This window comes from Pseudorca crassidens, chromosome 1 (genome assembly GCF_039906515.1).
Source record: "Pseudorca crassidens isolate mPseCra1 chromosome 1, mPseCra1.hap1, whole genome shotgun sequence".
Taxonomy (NCBI): domain Eukaryota; kingdom Metazoa; phylum Chordata; class Mammalia; order Artiodactyla; family Delphinidae; genus Pseudorca; species Pseudorca crassidens.
In genome coordinates this window covers 123,414,605-123,429,084 of record NC_090296.1, presented here as the reverse complement: position 1 = coordinate 123,429,084, position 14,480 = coordinate 123,414,605, and the positions used below count along the sequence as shown (strand labels likewise).

The 14,480-nt window shown below is 47.2% G+C and overlaps 1 protein-coding gene and 1 long non-coding RNA gene across 35 annotated transcripts in view; one reads left to right on the top strand and one right to left on the bottom strand.

Moving 5' to 3' along the window:
- The first annotated feature begins 760 nt into the window (after positions 1-760).
- LOC137232539 (uncharacterized) overlaps positions 761-14,480 on the top strand; it is a 37,369-nt gene continuing 23,649 nt past the window's right edge. The window contains exon 1 of the long non-coding RNA XR_010947069.1: positions 761-863. This is a non-coding gene — a long non-coding RNA (uncharacterized lncRNA). The remainder of the gene's footprint in view (positions 864-14,480) is intronic.
- Positions 3,144-14,480, bottom strand: part of PEAK1 (pseudopodium enriched atypical kinase 1) — a 295,689-nt gene continuing 284,352 nt past the window's right edge. For all 34 annotated transcript variants that reach the window (XM_067754683.1, XM_067754675.1, XM_067754731.1 and 31 more), the window contains one exon: positions 3,144-10,103. In XM_067754683.1, the coding sequence (XP_067610784.1) occupies positions 8,943-10,103 (1,161 nt within the window). In that variant the 3' untranslated portion in view covers positions 3,144-8,942. The remainder of the gene's footprint in view (positions 10,104-14,480) is intronic.

The following is a 14,480-nucleotide window of genomic DNA, read 5'->3' as shown; positions in this document are numbered from 1 at the left end:
TGCGAGTCTCGCTCAGACTCTTGAGGAGACAGATGGGAGGAGAGAGCGGAGGCAGGAGGCAGGACACACACCAGGCCGAGAGCTGAGTCTGAGGTGCAAGTTGGTGATTGCAGATAGCTGAGGGAACACTTCCAGCTGGAGTCACCCCAACAGCTTCTTGGCTGAATGGGGCCCTGAAGAATGGGGAGGAAAAAGGACAAGAACCCTGTGGGCAGGGAAATCTCCAGGTGTGTTTGACGAGCAGCAAGGAGGCCAGCCGAAGCAGGGCCTGGGGGTCTGGTCAGCAGTAAGCATGACCGGGTGGCGGGACTCGGGCTCTGCAATTGGGTTGTCTTCTCTGGGCACCAGGGAGCCACTGATTATTCTGGGGCAACAGCAGGGGGTGAGGGAGGAAGGCCATGAGCTCTGGGAAGCTGGGAGGAGGAGCCGGACCGTCTTGAGGACAAATGCTAGTTCCCTCACTAGGGATTTGGGGCAAACAAAACCTCTCTGGCGTGTCTTCTCATGGGTAAAATGGGGTAATTCTAGAACCTACCTCATAGGGTTGTTGTGAAGATAAAATGAAGCTAGTTCAACCCTAAGAAGCTCTCCCTTGCTCTCCTTTGTTCTCCTAGAAAACAGCACTGACAAGAAGGCACACAGATCTGGGTTCATACCCTGAGTCTGATTAGTTGAGTGAAAATGGGCAGAATGGAGCCATCTCCTTGGAAGGCTGTGGGGATGAAGCACACTCTCACCTTTGGTAGTGTTGACACTCCCACCGGCGGCAGCCCAGGGCCTCTCTGAGCAGCACCCAGGCCACAGAGCGTGGGGGAAAGCCTGGCTGCCCTGACTTGCAGGAGGCCCAGGGTCAGGAGGCAGAGGTAAGTCAGTGGGGGACGCTGAGCCACTCAGAGCCTGAGGGAAAGAGGCCTGCAGAGCCTGACACCCACAGTGGGGCTCTGTCCTCAGCATTGGGGAGGGGTCTGGGTGGCCTGGCCTGGGATGGCCGTGGCAGCAGGGTTAGAGTGTTTTCGGATGTGCCCTGGGTGTGTGGTGGAGGGAGGCGCAGGGAGGAAAGGCGCTTGTGGGGAGAGGAAGAGCTGATAAGGAGCCACGGCCTTGCAGGTTTTCACTCTGCCTGACCTCCGACCCCTGGTTCCAAGACTCCAGCCCAGGTGTAGGCTGCTGAGTGATGGGTGGTGGAGGTGATGGACTCAGAGAGCTGACAGCTCTGTCCCCCGACAGAGATTCGGAGCCCCTCTACTCCTGGGGCCCCCGGGTCCCCCTCACCGAGCACATTCCCCAGCACCCAGTAGCCCTGCTTGGATTCTCAAACTGGGACTGGTGACCAGTAAGGCTCAGCCTTTTGGTTGCTTCCATGTACCTTCCAGAGGGTAAGGGAATAGTTGGTTGGGATATGTGTGTGCAGAGAGTTATGTTATCTCCAGGAGATCGGGGGTTCTACCCAGGCAGCCTGTTTCCACTCAGAGGTCTGCAAGTTTGAGGGAACCGGACCTTGGCAGCCAACTCCCTACTCACCACCCCCACCCCCACCCCCGTATGCAATCCAATTTTTAAGTTTCAGCTGTTAATTACCTCGGCCTGCTCTTACTGGCAACCTGTGATCCGCCAACTGCAGTTCTTGGCTCCTGAGGCACTAATGAAGTTCTTTCCCTTGTAGAGCACAGGCTCACTTAAAAGGAAGTATAATTTGCTAGGCCTTGGAAAGCAGCAAGAGCTCCCGGAGCAGAGGGTGTACACTCAGTGCCAGGCAGCCAGAGAGCTTCTCGTACCAGTTAATTCCAGGTAGGAAAGAACTCAAGATTCTTTGTGGCCTGCGTTGAAAGAAGCCAGTTCTCAGGCATGTAGGAAGCCAAAGGCCCTACTCAAATGTCAGTGGCCCATCACCTCTGGACAACCCAGAATCAAAAGGGAAGAGTGGTCTTCCTGAGGGCCCACTAACGGAATTCCTAGGAATGGATCCCATGCTGTGCAAGGTGATGGAGGGGAAATAGGATCTGTCTCCAGCTACACCAAAGGACAAAGTGATCCCATTGATGACCATGCTCCACCTCACTTGGAGTCAGGCTTGGGCAGCCCTGAACTGGTCCCACCATCCAAGCTTGTATCTTTTCAGGGGCCCCGGTTGGCCACTCACCAGCAGAGCATTAGACAGCAACCCAAGCCTAGTGTGCTCCATCCCTGGAACAGCTCCAGCTGTCTGTCTTTGTCTTTGGTTCTCTTCCTCCAGAAGCCAGTGTGCTGTGCTCACAACGAGGAAGGCTAGCTCCCCGGCTCCTCTCCAGCAAGCAGAGCCCGTGTCCCTGGGGGTCGTCTCTCAGTTTTTTTGCTGACCCTTCCTCCTAGGCCCAGGCAACAGAGAGAGCTTTGAGGCCCACATCAATATGGGTGTTGCCTCCTCAGCAACATAAAACTTGAGTATGGCAATCAGTTTTCTGGAATATCCCTTAAATACCATGTCTGAAAATTCCAGAGCGGAGAGAAGCAGAAACACTGGGCTGGAGACAGTGCCCACTGTCCGGGGTTTAGAGCTCATGTTTGCACTTTCACTCATTCTACTCCAATAACGTGCCAGCTGTCACTGCCACTGCCCACTGCCGACTCGTCCTGCCTGAGCCCGGTGGCCTCCTCTCCCGGCTCCTGAAGTGTCTACACATTGGCTTGTCTGCCTTTGTGAGGACACTGTGTGTGACCGTGTACCTTTAGGAACAGGCAAACGATGTGGATTCTGTAGCAGATGACATTGTACAAGGCCCTGCCTTGCTCATATTGTCTGCAGAGCTCTGAGATGGCCACTCAGAGGCTCAGCCTCAGCCTGCTAACCAAACCTCTCAAACGCGTAATAGTACAAACCCAGGAAGTCTATATGGTGACTGGTCACCAGGGGGCGACCTCACACAGCAAACCCGCAGCCCTCTGAGCTCTGGGGGAAAGCTGAAGGCCTTCTCGTTCCCTTCCATGCCTAGTTTTCTCAGTTTAGGGAGGGAACGAATCGAAATATAGTCCAGGTCAGCAGGGAGGAGCATTCAAGAGGGCATGCATCCTGGGATTTAAGATGTAACCATGTCTGCAACCAAACTCCCCCTCCCCCGCAGCACGTCAGTGTGGGAGAGCTGCTGAAAGGACAAGCGCTCGTCTGGTTTTTAGTGTATATGAAAATGAATTTATTTACACAGTAACATGATGCCACAGAGAACACAGCAAAGTACCACAGCAAACCAAAGGGCGGCGCCACCTGGTGACAGAGGAGACCTTTCATTGGTAGGTTTATACAACTCCAAAACATGTTAAGTAGAGGTGAAGCTCCAGGAAAGAGCAAAAGAAACAAGATTTTCAAAAAGAGAGCATGGGCAGAGCCATGGGGAATGAAAGAGAGAGTGGAATGAGGGCTGCCATGATTCAAATCACTGAGAAGGACAACATCTGGCTTCTGCCCTCATCTCACGCCAAAATGCCCGGCATATCATCAACAGAAAAATCCCATCCCAGTGTGTTCACACATCTGCTAAGGGAAGGGATAACCAAGTAGTATTTGGAGCAAGTTTCCTGAAGCAGTGTGGTTTATCTTTCAAAAACGCTACCCTGAAGCCATAGGACTGGTTCAACATTCAAGTTATCATGAGTGCGGACACACACATACTTTCCACACACTACACGGGCAAAGTGGATTTTCCATAATATAATATTTGTAGCAAAATATATGACTCTGTACTTCTGCTAGGTTAGAAAATGTCCGACCTCTTTGGATTCCCTGAAACTTTCTGGATTAAAAAAAAAACAACAACAAACATGGAGGCAAATGGATGGGTAAAGGTGAGAAGCTGGAATAAACGCGGAGGCTCTCTGGAGTGGGAAACATGCGATGGGATGTCCGGATGCAAGCCCCTGCCGCCAGCCCAAGTGGGGAAAGCTTCTAGCAGTGGCTGACGCAAAAACCTACTCTAATTTCAAACAGCTGCAGAGAGGGGGGGTGTTTAACAGCTATATAGCACCTTGTACATTCTGGGCACTTATAAATATTAAATGGTGGTGATGGTGAGTGATAAACACCTCAGTAGGAAGGTTTATAAAAAAATATTAAAATTTGTTAAGAAATTTCCCACGAGTTCTTTAAACAAACCTATGGAAACTACCATATCTCTTTTAAAAAATTCCTCAGCTCTCAGTATTACGTGGATATGATGTTCCCAAACTGAAGTTTGGGCAGTAGTCACAACCATGTCAACGAGAGAGGAAACAGTTCCTTCTCCTTAAATACTGGGGAACTTTATAATCTGCGCAAGGTTTTCTTCATCATCATCATCATCATCTTTTTTTTCCTAATACACAAAATGGACTTGTTTTAAAAAAATAGGTGCTTATTTGAGGATGCATTATTTTATCAGCTGAATACCTGGATGTGGAATGTACGTGAATTCTCCTCCCATGGCATCTGTCATAACTCAACCTCATCACCTAAGAAGCATCAGGACAAAAGGGCTTGATTTCTTTGGCATAATCTCTACCTAGGATCTTGCACTGCACCTCTTGTGGCTTCCCTTATGGCATCATTTTTGGTCCAACGGAATCCCCACTTTCAGCGCTGCCATCAGCGTGGACAGCTGGGCTGCAGTGCGCACTTCAGCAAGAGCATCACTTGGATTCGTCTCAGCACAGCACTTAGGGCCTTTGAGAACATGAGCTTCAATGAGGTAAAACTAATAACCTGGTTTCGTGGGCAGCCATCCTGTTTACTCATTAGGCTGAACCAGAATCTTTAATCCTTATCAACTAGTGAGGGGAATAAAAAACATGTCAGAGTTAACCCAGGGAGTCAAGTTCCTCCCCCCCCACCCCAAAGTAGGCTCACACTTCATTTATACATCTAGAATCATTTGGAATATAGTGCAGAATAAGAAGTCCATCCCAATTTCTGGAACTAGCCTGTATTTTTTTCAGATCACTGCTGGTAACATCTAGGGAAAAATCCTAGTTGCAGGTTATCAGCAAAACCAAGTCAGGTTACTTCCCAGCACCAAAGTATTCTTAATGCAAATTTGGGAAGCTGAGTGCAATCCTTCTACGCCCTACCGTTTAGTAGGCCCCAAAGATCTTTCATGGAAATTTTACAATGCTGGAAACTTTAAAATACAATTTTGGGTAGTTTAACTCCCAGAAATATCATTAATATTTCTAGAGGTTCAGATCTCTTGGCTTAGAGTTTTCTAAGTTCACAAACTTATTCTGAGTTTGGAAGTACAACTATCCCCCACTGACAATGAAAGGTTACTCAGAGTCTTGAAATCCTAACAAATAGGTTTTACTTTTAGCCCCGCAACATCAGTAGGCTAGGGAGTGTGGGTGCTTGTGCCCCCCCCCCCCCATATATCTCACCCGGTTTATCTTCCGAGGGCAAAACTTGAAACCCACTGCCATATTCCTGGCTTCCAACTCAGATTTAGCCTAGGGGTTGGTGGACGTCCTTCCCGATTCTTTTGTTGTTGATTCCACATGTTGCAACTGCTCTTTTCCCCATCCTGCTGTTATTCTTGATGAATTAGCTTCTGGGCATCACACTAGTACACCAAAGGGGCTCTCCTCAGGCTAGCAAAAGAGCCCTCTCACAGCCCCCGTCCTTCCTGTGGAACATCTAATTCCCTTCCTTCCCAGACGAGGTTATCATGCTAACAAGGCACTCTGCTGTACATTCAGTCTTGGTCTTGGCTACTCCAGCCATTGTCCTGTTTCTCTAGTACCCAAATGTGTACGAGAGATTATTCTTGCTCATGTGGCTTAAGGAAAAGTTCCAATAGCGGCTTAATTGTTCAAATTCTCAATATAAATGGAAGAATCTATAGTATAAATTTCAATAGAAGAGAAAAAATCCAATCAGTATTGAAGACAATAACTTGACATTACTTGAGAAAACAAAGTGCTATACTAGTCACAATCCAAAACTCATATATATATATATATATATAAATATGTATGTATGTCTGTCTGTGTCTGAGGGCAGGATTTCTTTCCAGTTGATGAATGTATTCGAAGTTCCTACTACAATTAAAATGGAAATGTATAATATTTGTGATAAGATGAGATTGACTGAATTTCATCATATTTGGAAAAATATTTGGAGGACCACCTGATGTAAATACTTCTTGCCTAGAAATAAGGTTATTTTGCCTATTCTGCTCTAACCTGTAACACCTTCTTCCCTCCCCACCTTACATTCCTTGGCCCTCACTCAGAGAGCTGTTAATCTAGCCACCTGTCTCAGGGAAGCCTGAGTCCCTTCTCTGACTAGTTGGCATTACTCTTTTGCCCTTAACAAATCTGAATATGAAAACAGTACTAAACACATCTGATGTGAAGAGGTGCTTGGTTTGCCAGTGCTATGAGATAACGGTAGTGGAGGGTGTCCATGATTATAATACTATAGAGTTAAAATGAAGAAGACTGGGTCCAAGGCAAAACAGAAACAGAGAAAAAAAGTGTGTGTGGTGGGGGAGGGAGGATACCTAGAGAACAAATAGAGGGACCAGGAAACATTCTTCATTAAATATGAAACCTCATTAAATAGTCAACATTCAAATTTACATGGGCAAGGCACCACGGGAGTGACATTGAGAAAGTGTCTCAATATGCAAACCACGGAGGGGGGCTGCTAAGGGAACGTGCTGGCTGACAGGGTCAGTGGTCTGTGCACTGCCACTTCAGTGTATAATTGGGCAGGGAGTTATGTGCACGTGGGCTATGCTAAGGTGAACCGAACACCAGCCTGCTAGGCAAGGTGTGGTCATGTCACAGGACACCGAGAGAGAGAGTGGACTGCTGGCCTGCAGCGGCATGCCCACCTTGTGGCCATTCCTAGGGGCAGAGCCTTGTACTCTGGCCAGAGGAGACAAGACTCTTTGTGGGCCAACCAGCTCTCTTCCCTGGAAGTCCTGTACTGCTGGCCAGGAGGACAGGCACATGTTCCATAGGGAGTCTCACATGTCCCATTCTCTAAAAAAAAAAAAAGAAAAAGAAACAAAAAAGAGCACAATAAAATACATTCTTCTCCTTTCTTGATCCTCTTTGATATAGGTGAATCACATGAAAGGTTGTTAATAATGTTAAAAGTTTAGAAATTACCAAAAGGCCACTAACGTGCTATCTAAGTAATACTGCACAATCAGGCTTGGCTTTAACAAATTCTGCACCGGTAGATGAGGGGCCCAGGGCTGTCTCACCAACCAGTGCAGAGAACGCGTCTATCAACCCTGCCACAGGTTGCTCCCCCAGAGGCCTGGCCTCTACTTCCAGCGTGCATGTGCACACACACGAGTACATACGTGTACACACTCTCACACTGTCTGAGTGACTCTTGGGATTTCAAGGTTGAAGTAAACAGAACAGATACTCACAGTTTTGAATAAAACACACACACATACACACACACACACACACACACACACACACACGCACACACCCCGGTGGAAGGAACGCTCGTCACTCAGCTCAAATATGTGCCAAGGGAAGAAGGGGAGGGTTTCTGGAGATATTGCTTCAGGTGAAGTCGCAACATAAACATTGTATATACAGCTAAAAAAAAATACATACCAAAATTGCACATATATCCATAGAGGAGGAGCACAGACCCCACGTGCGGTGAACAGCTCTCAGCCACCCACCTCAGCAATCCAAGTTCCCTGGGAGCTGTCCTCCAGAGCCATTTCAGAGGGTCACAAGGAGCAATGTGCCTGTGCACTGGGAGGCAGTCTCTCTAGAAAAGGCCAGCATTCTGGGGAGGAGGTCAGCAGTCTCATCAGCGGCCTTCTCCCCTTCCCCTGCCTTCTGGCCGTCCTAACAGCCAGCCACGCCATGCCCTCTAAGGAGACGTTACAGCTCCACTGACAGCCGTTTCGTGCAGGGCTGTTGTCTACAGCATTTGGTAGACTAGTTAACGCTGGCTACTGACAGAAGGAAGCTGGCCAATTACTGCTCGAGGGAAAACTGTGATCTGGGCACCGGCAGCCCTGGCTGCCAACGTTGACAGCTCTGACAGTAATCAAAGAACAGTACTTTAAACTCTGTCCCCCTGATGTCCCCTAGAGAATTGCACATGCAGGAAAATCATCTCCTTGTGTCCTGCCAGCTATTTATAAGATCTGAACTGCACTCCACCCTGCTGAGGCACTGGTGACACCACCTTGGGTCAGCTCTGTAATGGGCCACAAGTGGCCGATAAACCCAAACTTCATTGGCAAGTGGGGAGAGAGTAGAGGTGAAGGAGAATCAGGCAGTGGCAGCAGAGGGGAGACGGTTAGGGCCGCCCTCCATGCAGTGCACACACTTATCGATAATAGAAATGAAAATGGGTTCATGACCCAGAGGGTGGGATCTCTCCTCGTCCTTCTACTCCTCCTGGAACAAAGGATACAGTCCCCGGAACCAAAACTGGGCTGATGCTAAGGATGGCAGTTCCGCCTGGTAAGAGAGTCAGTTATTGATCCTTTAAAGGAAGAAAGTCTGTTGTGAGAGCTTAGTGGATGGTGGTAAGGACTGGTTAAATCCGTCTATTGCTAGTGAGAATAAATACACGGTGTTAAAAAGACAGGGGCTATTCAGAATTATGGAGGAACTGGACCCAGCTCACTGAGTTCAAACCAGAGGAGCTGTCCCTTCAAGGACATGTCTTCACTTCCCCTGCATCTGGGGGACAGTTAGGGCGGAAGGCATTCCCATGGAAGGCAGCTGCGTGTTTGTGCGGCTGACTTTCTGTGAAATTAAGAGGGACTCAGCGTCTCACTGGATTTAGAGCTGAGGACAACCTTTCAGAGTGGACTCATCTGTTCATGGATGGGGATGGAAGGCTCGTCTCTCCCCTTTCCTTGAATTCTGTGTGAGTACTAGGAAGGGGAAGTATGTGAGCCACTTGAAGAAGGCGACAATGAAGTAAGAGCAGCAACTGGGACATGTTAACGGGGCTGCAGGATTTTCACGACGCAGCTGAGGGAGTCTGGAGTAGCAAAAGCCAAATACTGAGCACAAAGCCAGTCCTCCAGGCTGACGCCACCTTCCCTGTCCAGGGACTTCTCAGCAAACTTGATCATGAGCAGTGTTCGCTTGATGTCTAGCCAGTTTTGGAGCAGGGCATTCCTCTGCACTGGGCTGGGGGAGGCAGTGAAAGTCTGGAAGAGGCCTTCCCGGGGGCCCCAGAGCAGACACTGGAGGATGCCTTTGGCGCCTGAAATGAGGAGTCGCTCAGAAGGGTTGGGGTTCAGGAGGCAGCTGGCCAGCTGCTGCAGGCCCCGGGAATAGGGGGAGCGGAGTGGGATGCGAGGCAGGTCTGCTCGAGTGTATTCCTTCTCCTTCAGCTCTGGGTTCTCATCGAAGGGGTTGGGCAGGTGCAGCATCTCGTAGATGAGGATGCCTGTCTGGAACTCATCACACTTTTTATACTGGGTGGCTGTGATGATCTCTGGGGCGAGGCGGGACTGGTCCCGGAGGATCTCAGGGTCTACCAGATGGCTCTTCTGCTTGGCTTGAGAGAAATTGCTTACTATGAGCCTCGTGGGACAAGAAGAGGTGGGGCTGGGCTCCGCAGGCCCAAGGCCCTGGGCGGGTCCCCCGGGCTGGTAGTGGACAAGTAGCAGGTTCTCCAGACGCAGATCGCAGTGAGTGACGTGGTAGGGTTTGAGGTGCTCCAGGCCGGAGCACAGCTGTAAGAGCAGCAGACACACTTGCCTCTCATACACGTCAGGGCTTTTCCCATGCTGCGCTAGAGAGTCTCGCACGAAGTCGGCCACGGTGAGACAGGGAACCTCTCTGGTGATGACCACGACGTGGCTTCTCTGCTTCCTGCTAACGACTGCCTGGCTTTCTTCGTGGGATGACTCTGCTTCAGAGCTGGGCTCTGGGCTTTTTCCATCAGTTTCTCCTTTCACCTCTTCCGTCGTTTCCATTTCATCCTCTTCCTCTTCCGGGGCATCAGGGTCCTCCCAGGGAAGCAGACGTTTAGGAACTTCAGCAAGGAAGTGACCACAGTCCTGTTGGATGTTAAAATGGACAGCCAGACTCTGCCGGACAGCCAAGCTGTGATAATACTGCTGCGATTCTTTAGCTTTGCTCTTACAGATCTGTAAGAAGAAAGCAAAGAACACAATTTAAAATGCACACTTTCATAATAAGGCTTATGATGTGTAAAGAAGTGTTACCTGGAAGGTGACTGGTGGGAGTCTGGAGTGGCAAAGGCAACAGTGTTGCAGTGAAGACACAGCGTTAAGAGCTGAGTCTTCAGAAAGGGTCTTGGCAATCCTGTGCTGAGTGACAGCAACAGTGTCTACATGCTTAACTTCATGTGTATTATCTCTAGTCCTTACACTAACTCTTCAAAGTAGGCGGAGGACCTAAGAATTAAAGAAACAAACCAAAACCAAAACAAAGCAAAACAAAAAAACCCCAGGGTCACCAGTTTGCAAACCTAAGTCTGTCTAACACCAAAGCTTCCTCTTTCCACTGTACCTTGCCCCTCATCTAGAAAACTGAACAACAAAAAGTCATTTTCCACCCGCTTTCTGTGGAGGTTTACAGCCTAGACTTATACAGCAGCTCAATAAATGGCTCATAAAGTAGGCCAGAATACCTTATTACATCACCGGTCAGGAGAGTGACATACAATTGGCCAGGTAAACTGTGGGTTTTCCTAACTTTTTAACGAATGTCATGGTGATGGTCACAACTCAGGCACTCATGGTTCACTGGCAGGGTAGAGATGAAAGAGTGAGAGAATCGTTGGTCTCAACTAGTCAGAGCAAGGCCAACATTTCAATGGCAGGAGTCTGAGTTTTACACTTTCTCTTAACAGGCCTCACTGAAGGCCTAATATTCAAGCAATAAGGCCTCTCAAAGAGACCTTAAGTGGTTACGGATCAAGGAAGAGTTGCTTGATCAAAAACATTAGCCAAGAGTTCTACATACTAAAACAACTATTGTATTTCTGGTCTGAAAGGGTTAGAAAAGCAAAGAGTAAATAAAATCACCCCTAAAGGGATTCTCCTCATGATATGATATGAGAAGTTGACAACGGAAGGCTGAGTCTCCAACACTAGTTCATAGATCATAATAGTCTAGTCCAGACAGATCCTCCACGACCCTGGGAACCAGGTACACACTTGCCACTCTTCCTCCCCAGCAGGAGCACACTGCCGCATCTCACAAACACCAAAGCCTCCCAGCAACAGGTGCTCTGTAGTGTTTACATTTGCCTGTTTATTGCAGTAACACAGAAATGCAAATTTTAAAAAGCTTTTCTAGTCATTTCTATTTAAAAAGAAAAATGTACGTCTTAGGAGGACGCTGATGGGTTCTCAGTTCGGAGATGCAGCATGCTCTGATTTCCATTCAAATAGATATTAAAAGAAAAAGGACCAAAGGCAAAGGAGTCTCAAGAGAGAGGAACATCCCTCTCTCATTTACTGTATTTATACATATTTATTACAGTTAGAGACTTGACATGAGTGATTCAGTGCCACACACACACACGCATGCACACATGCGCGCACACACACACAGAGGTCTGAAAACAAGTTTCTTCAAGTCTTCTACCACCTACCTAATAAGTTTGAGGGCACAGTAAGCATCTCTTCTTTAAGCAACCTTCTGGTCTTAAAACAGAGATATCCCCAGACTGAGTTCAAGTTCAAACATATATCTTTGGGAAAGTATTATCTTTGGAAAGCTCTCAAAGTCTCAGCACATGCGGTATAATATATAATCCTATACGCTCGTTAGTCACAACATGAAATCTTTCTATACTATACTGTTGGCAATATTTCATATTTATAGGTCACTAGGTATTTAAAAATCCTATACTAGTCATCACTTATTTGTATGGGAGTTAGATCCAGGACATGGTACCATTAACCCCATTTCCAGTTTTAATAATTTGCTCAATATCACACTGCCTACTGGAATGAAAGTTCAAAGGTCCCAACTCCTCAGCCTTTGAAAAGTCAATCAAATACCACTGAATTTGGCTGAATTAGACTGTGTAGTTAAACTCTAACTGTCATCCTATAGAAAGGACACTCACCAAAGACTTGAGAGGCCTAGCATTTAGCCTCGCTACTAGCTGTGTAACCTTGGGCATTTCTCTTAATTTCTCTGGGTCCCAGTCTTTCTAACGAAGGAGACAATATAAAGAATACTGAAATCTACTTCACAGGGCAATTATGAGAATCAAATGAGATCAAGTATGTAGAGCATATCTGTAAACTACAAAGCTGTACAAATGTAACATTCATAATGACTAAAACAGTTAACAGGGCTTCCCTGGTGGTGCAGTGGTTGGGGGTCTGCCTGCCGATGCAGGGGACATGGGTTCGTGCCCCGGTCCGGGAGGATCCCACATGCCGCGGAGTGGCTGGGCCCGTGAGCCATGGCCGCTGAGCCTGGGCGTCTGGAGCCTGTGCTCCGCAGCGGGAGAGGCCACAGCAGTGAGAGGCCCGCGTACCGCAAAAAAAAAAACAAAACAGTTAACAATTTGTAAATGCTAAAATGATGCATTATAGAATCCTCATATTTTTTCGAACAAAGAGAGCAAGATAGAAAAATGCATCTTTGTTTTGAGTCTGAGAGCCACTAGCCTCAGCAAGGAGGCTCTCTGACCATAGGTTTCACAGAGGGCAGCTAAAGAGGGACCGTTAAAGTTTCACACCTCCATGCCAGGTCAGCCCTGACAAACAAGTCAAGATCAACAGCATGTTCTGATCTAAGACGGGACAACCTAAGGCTAAGAGAGAGAGAAGTGTTTGGCCCAACTGTAGTTTTCACTATGCCAAGTTGCACTGAAAAAAACTTGCCACCTTGTGGTTTGGCATTAGAAGCAGAGATGATACTCTAATTGTTATTTCTATTCTAATTTTATCTACACACACACACACACACACACACACACACACACACGTTTATATAAGATATCCTAGAGCTTTGTCAGTAGACAAGAGCATGGATCCTACAACAAGAATTTATGTTTAGCTTCACAGATCAACTTGAGATAAAAGTTCAAAGTGATTTACAAAGAAGAAATGATAAATTGTTCAGTCATTTTGGATGCTCTGAAGGAAAATGGTCTGCCTAAATAGTCAAGCTGAGGAGGTAGCACTTCCTTATCTCTTTATCTTACAATATGTAGGCAGGCTGGAGAATAATGGGTCACTCTAGTTGTAAGGGCAAAGGAGAAAGGGAGAAGACTGGAGTGTGAAAGAGGAAAACAAAATACCAGGGCTTCTGATTGGCTCATAACCATGAGAACAGTTACAACCAAAACACAGACCTATGGAGATCTCCATAATAGGATTTCTCACATGATGAGTATCTCATAAATCTTTATTATGGAGCCTGCGATGATGTTAATTTAGGTAGGAGTATTATGTTATTCTATGTACCACATAGTAGCCATTTTTCTTCAGATGATAAATTTCTAGTCCAAAAGTCATTTCAGAAAACGAGCCACTCTTTTCAGAACAAATGGACAGGGTTCTTCCAGCTGGTTGTTGTTTTTTTTCCTTCTTCCCTTACCCAGTATTTTCTCTAGCAGAGATCAAAGTAACTTCTTCTTGGCCTCCCATTTTTATTTACTTTTCTTGAAAGGAATTCATACTCCTTCCTTACAAAGTGTAGCTGGCTTGAACTGAAAGATCCACTCCTCAAGAAGAATGATTTCCACAGGACTCCTAGCCTTCACAAAATTTTGAAATAGGAACAAAACTGGAGCTGGAATGGTCCCATATCTTCATGTAAGATTCCCTTTTGTAATGGGAGAAAAATCATCTCATATTTGTTTTGACTGTATATGGGAAAGCCTATTTAAAATGCTGCCAATTTTGACAGACTGTACTGTGTACATTTTCTGAATGGGAAGAAAAGCCCTAGGAGAGCCTGAGCCACAGTGACACTAGAGGGAGCTGCAACATCAAGATCCTGGAGTCGTTTGCACGGAGACTGCAGCAAGAGAACAAAACCAGGCTGGTAAAGGTTGAATCTTGTAAAATATGCCATAGGTCCTCTTTGTGGACAAGTTCTCGGTTCTACGAAGGTGGCAATGCCTAATTCATGAAAAGGGAACGCTTCGTGTGAGGAGCACAAGCACGAAGGGATGCCCATCCTGGGCACAGTGACTCTTGCCTCTCTGCCCACTCACAAGGCACACCTTCTGGAGCTACCTCTCCAGAGGAAGCCAGAAGAATATCAAAAGGGACAGTCAGCCAGCTGGTGGCTCCACGCCCACCAATGTGGACAATACGTTGTCACAAAAACAGAGGTTTGGGGGAAACTGAGTGCTTGTCTGAGTTAATAAAGATGAGTGAAAACAGAGAAGGGGAAGGAGAAATATTGATTCCTATCAATTGTGCATTCAAACAAGTATCTGACAGCTCCTTAACCTTCCTATCTGTGGAACACAGCATCCTGAAGCAATCTGGCCAGAGCCCCTAAATACAGTGGGGTGGGGGACT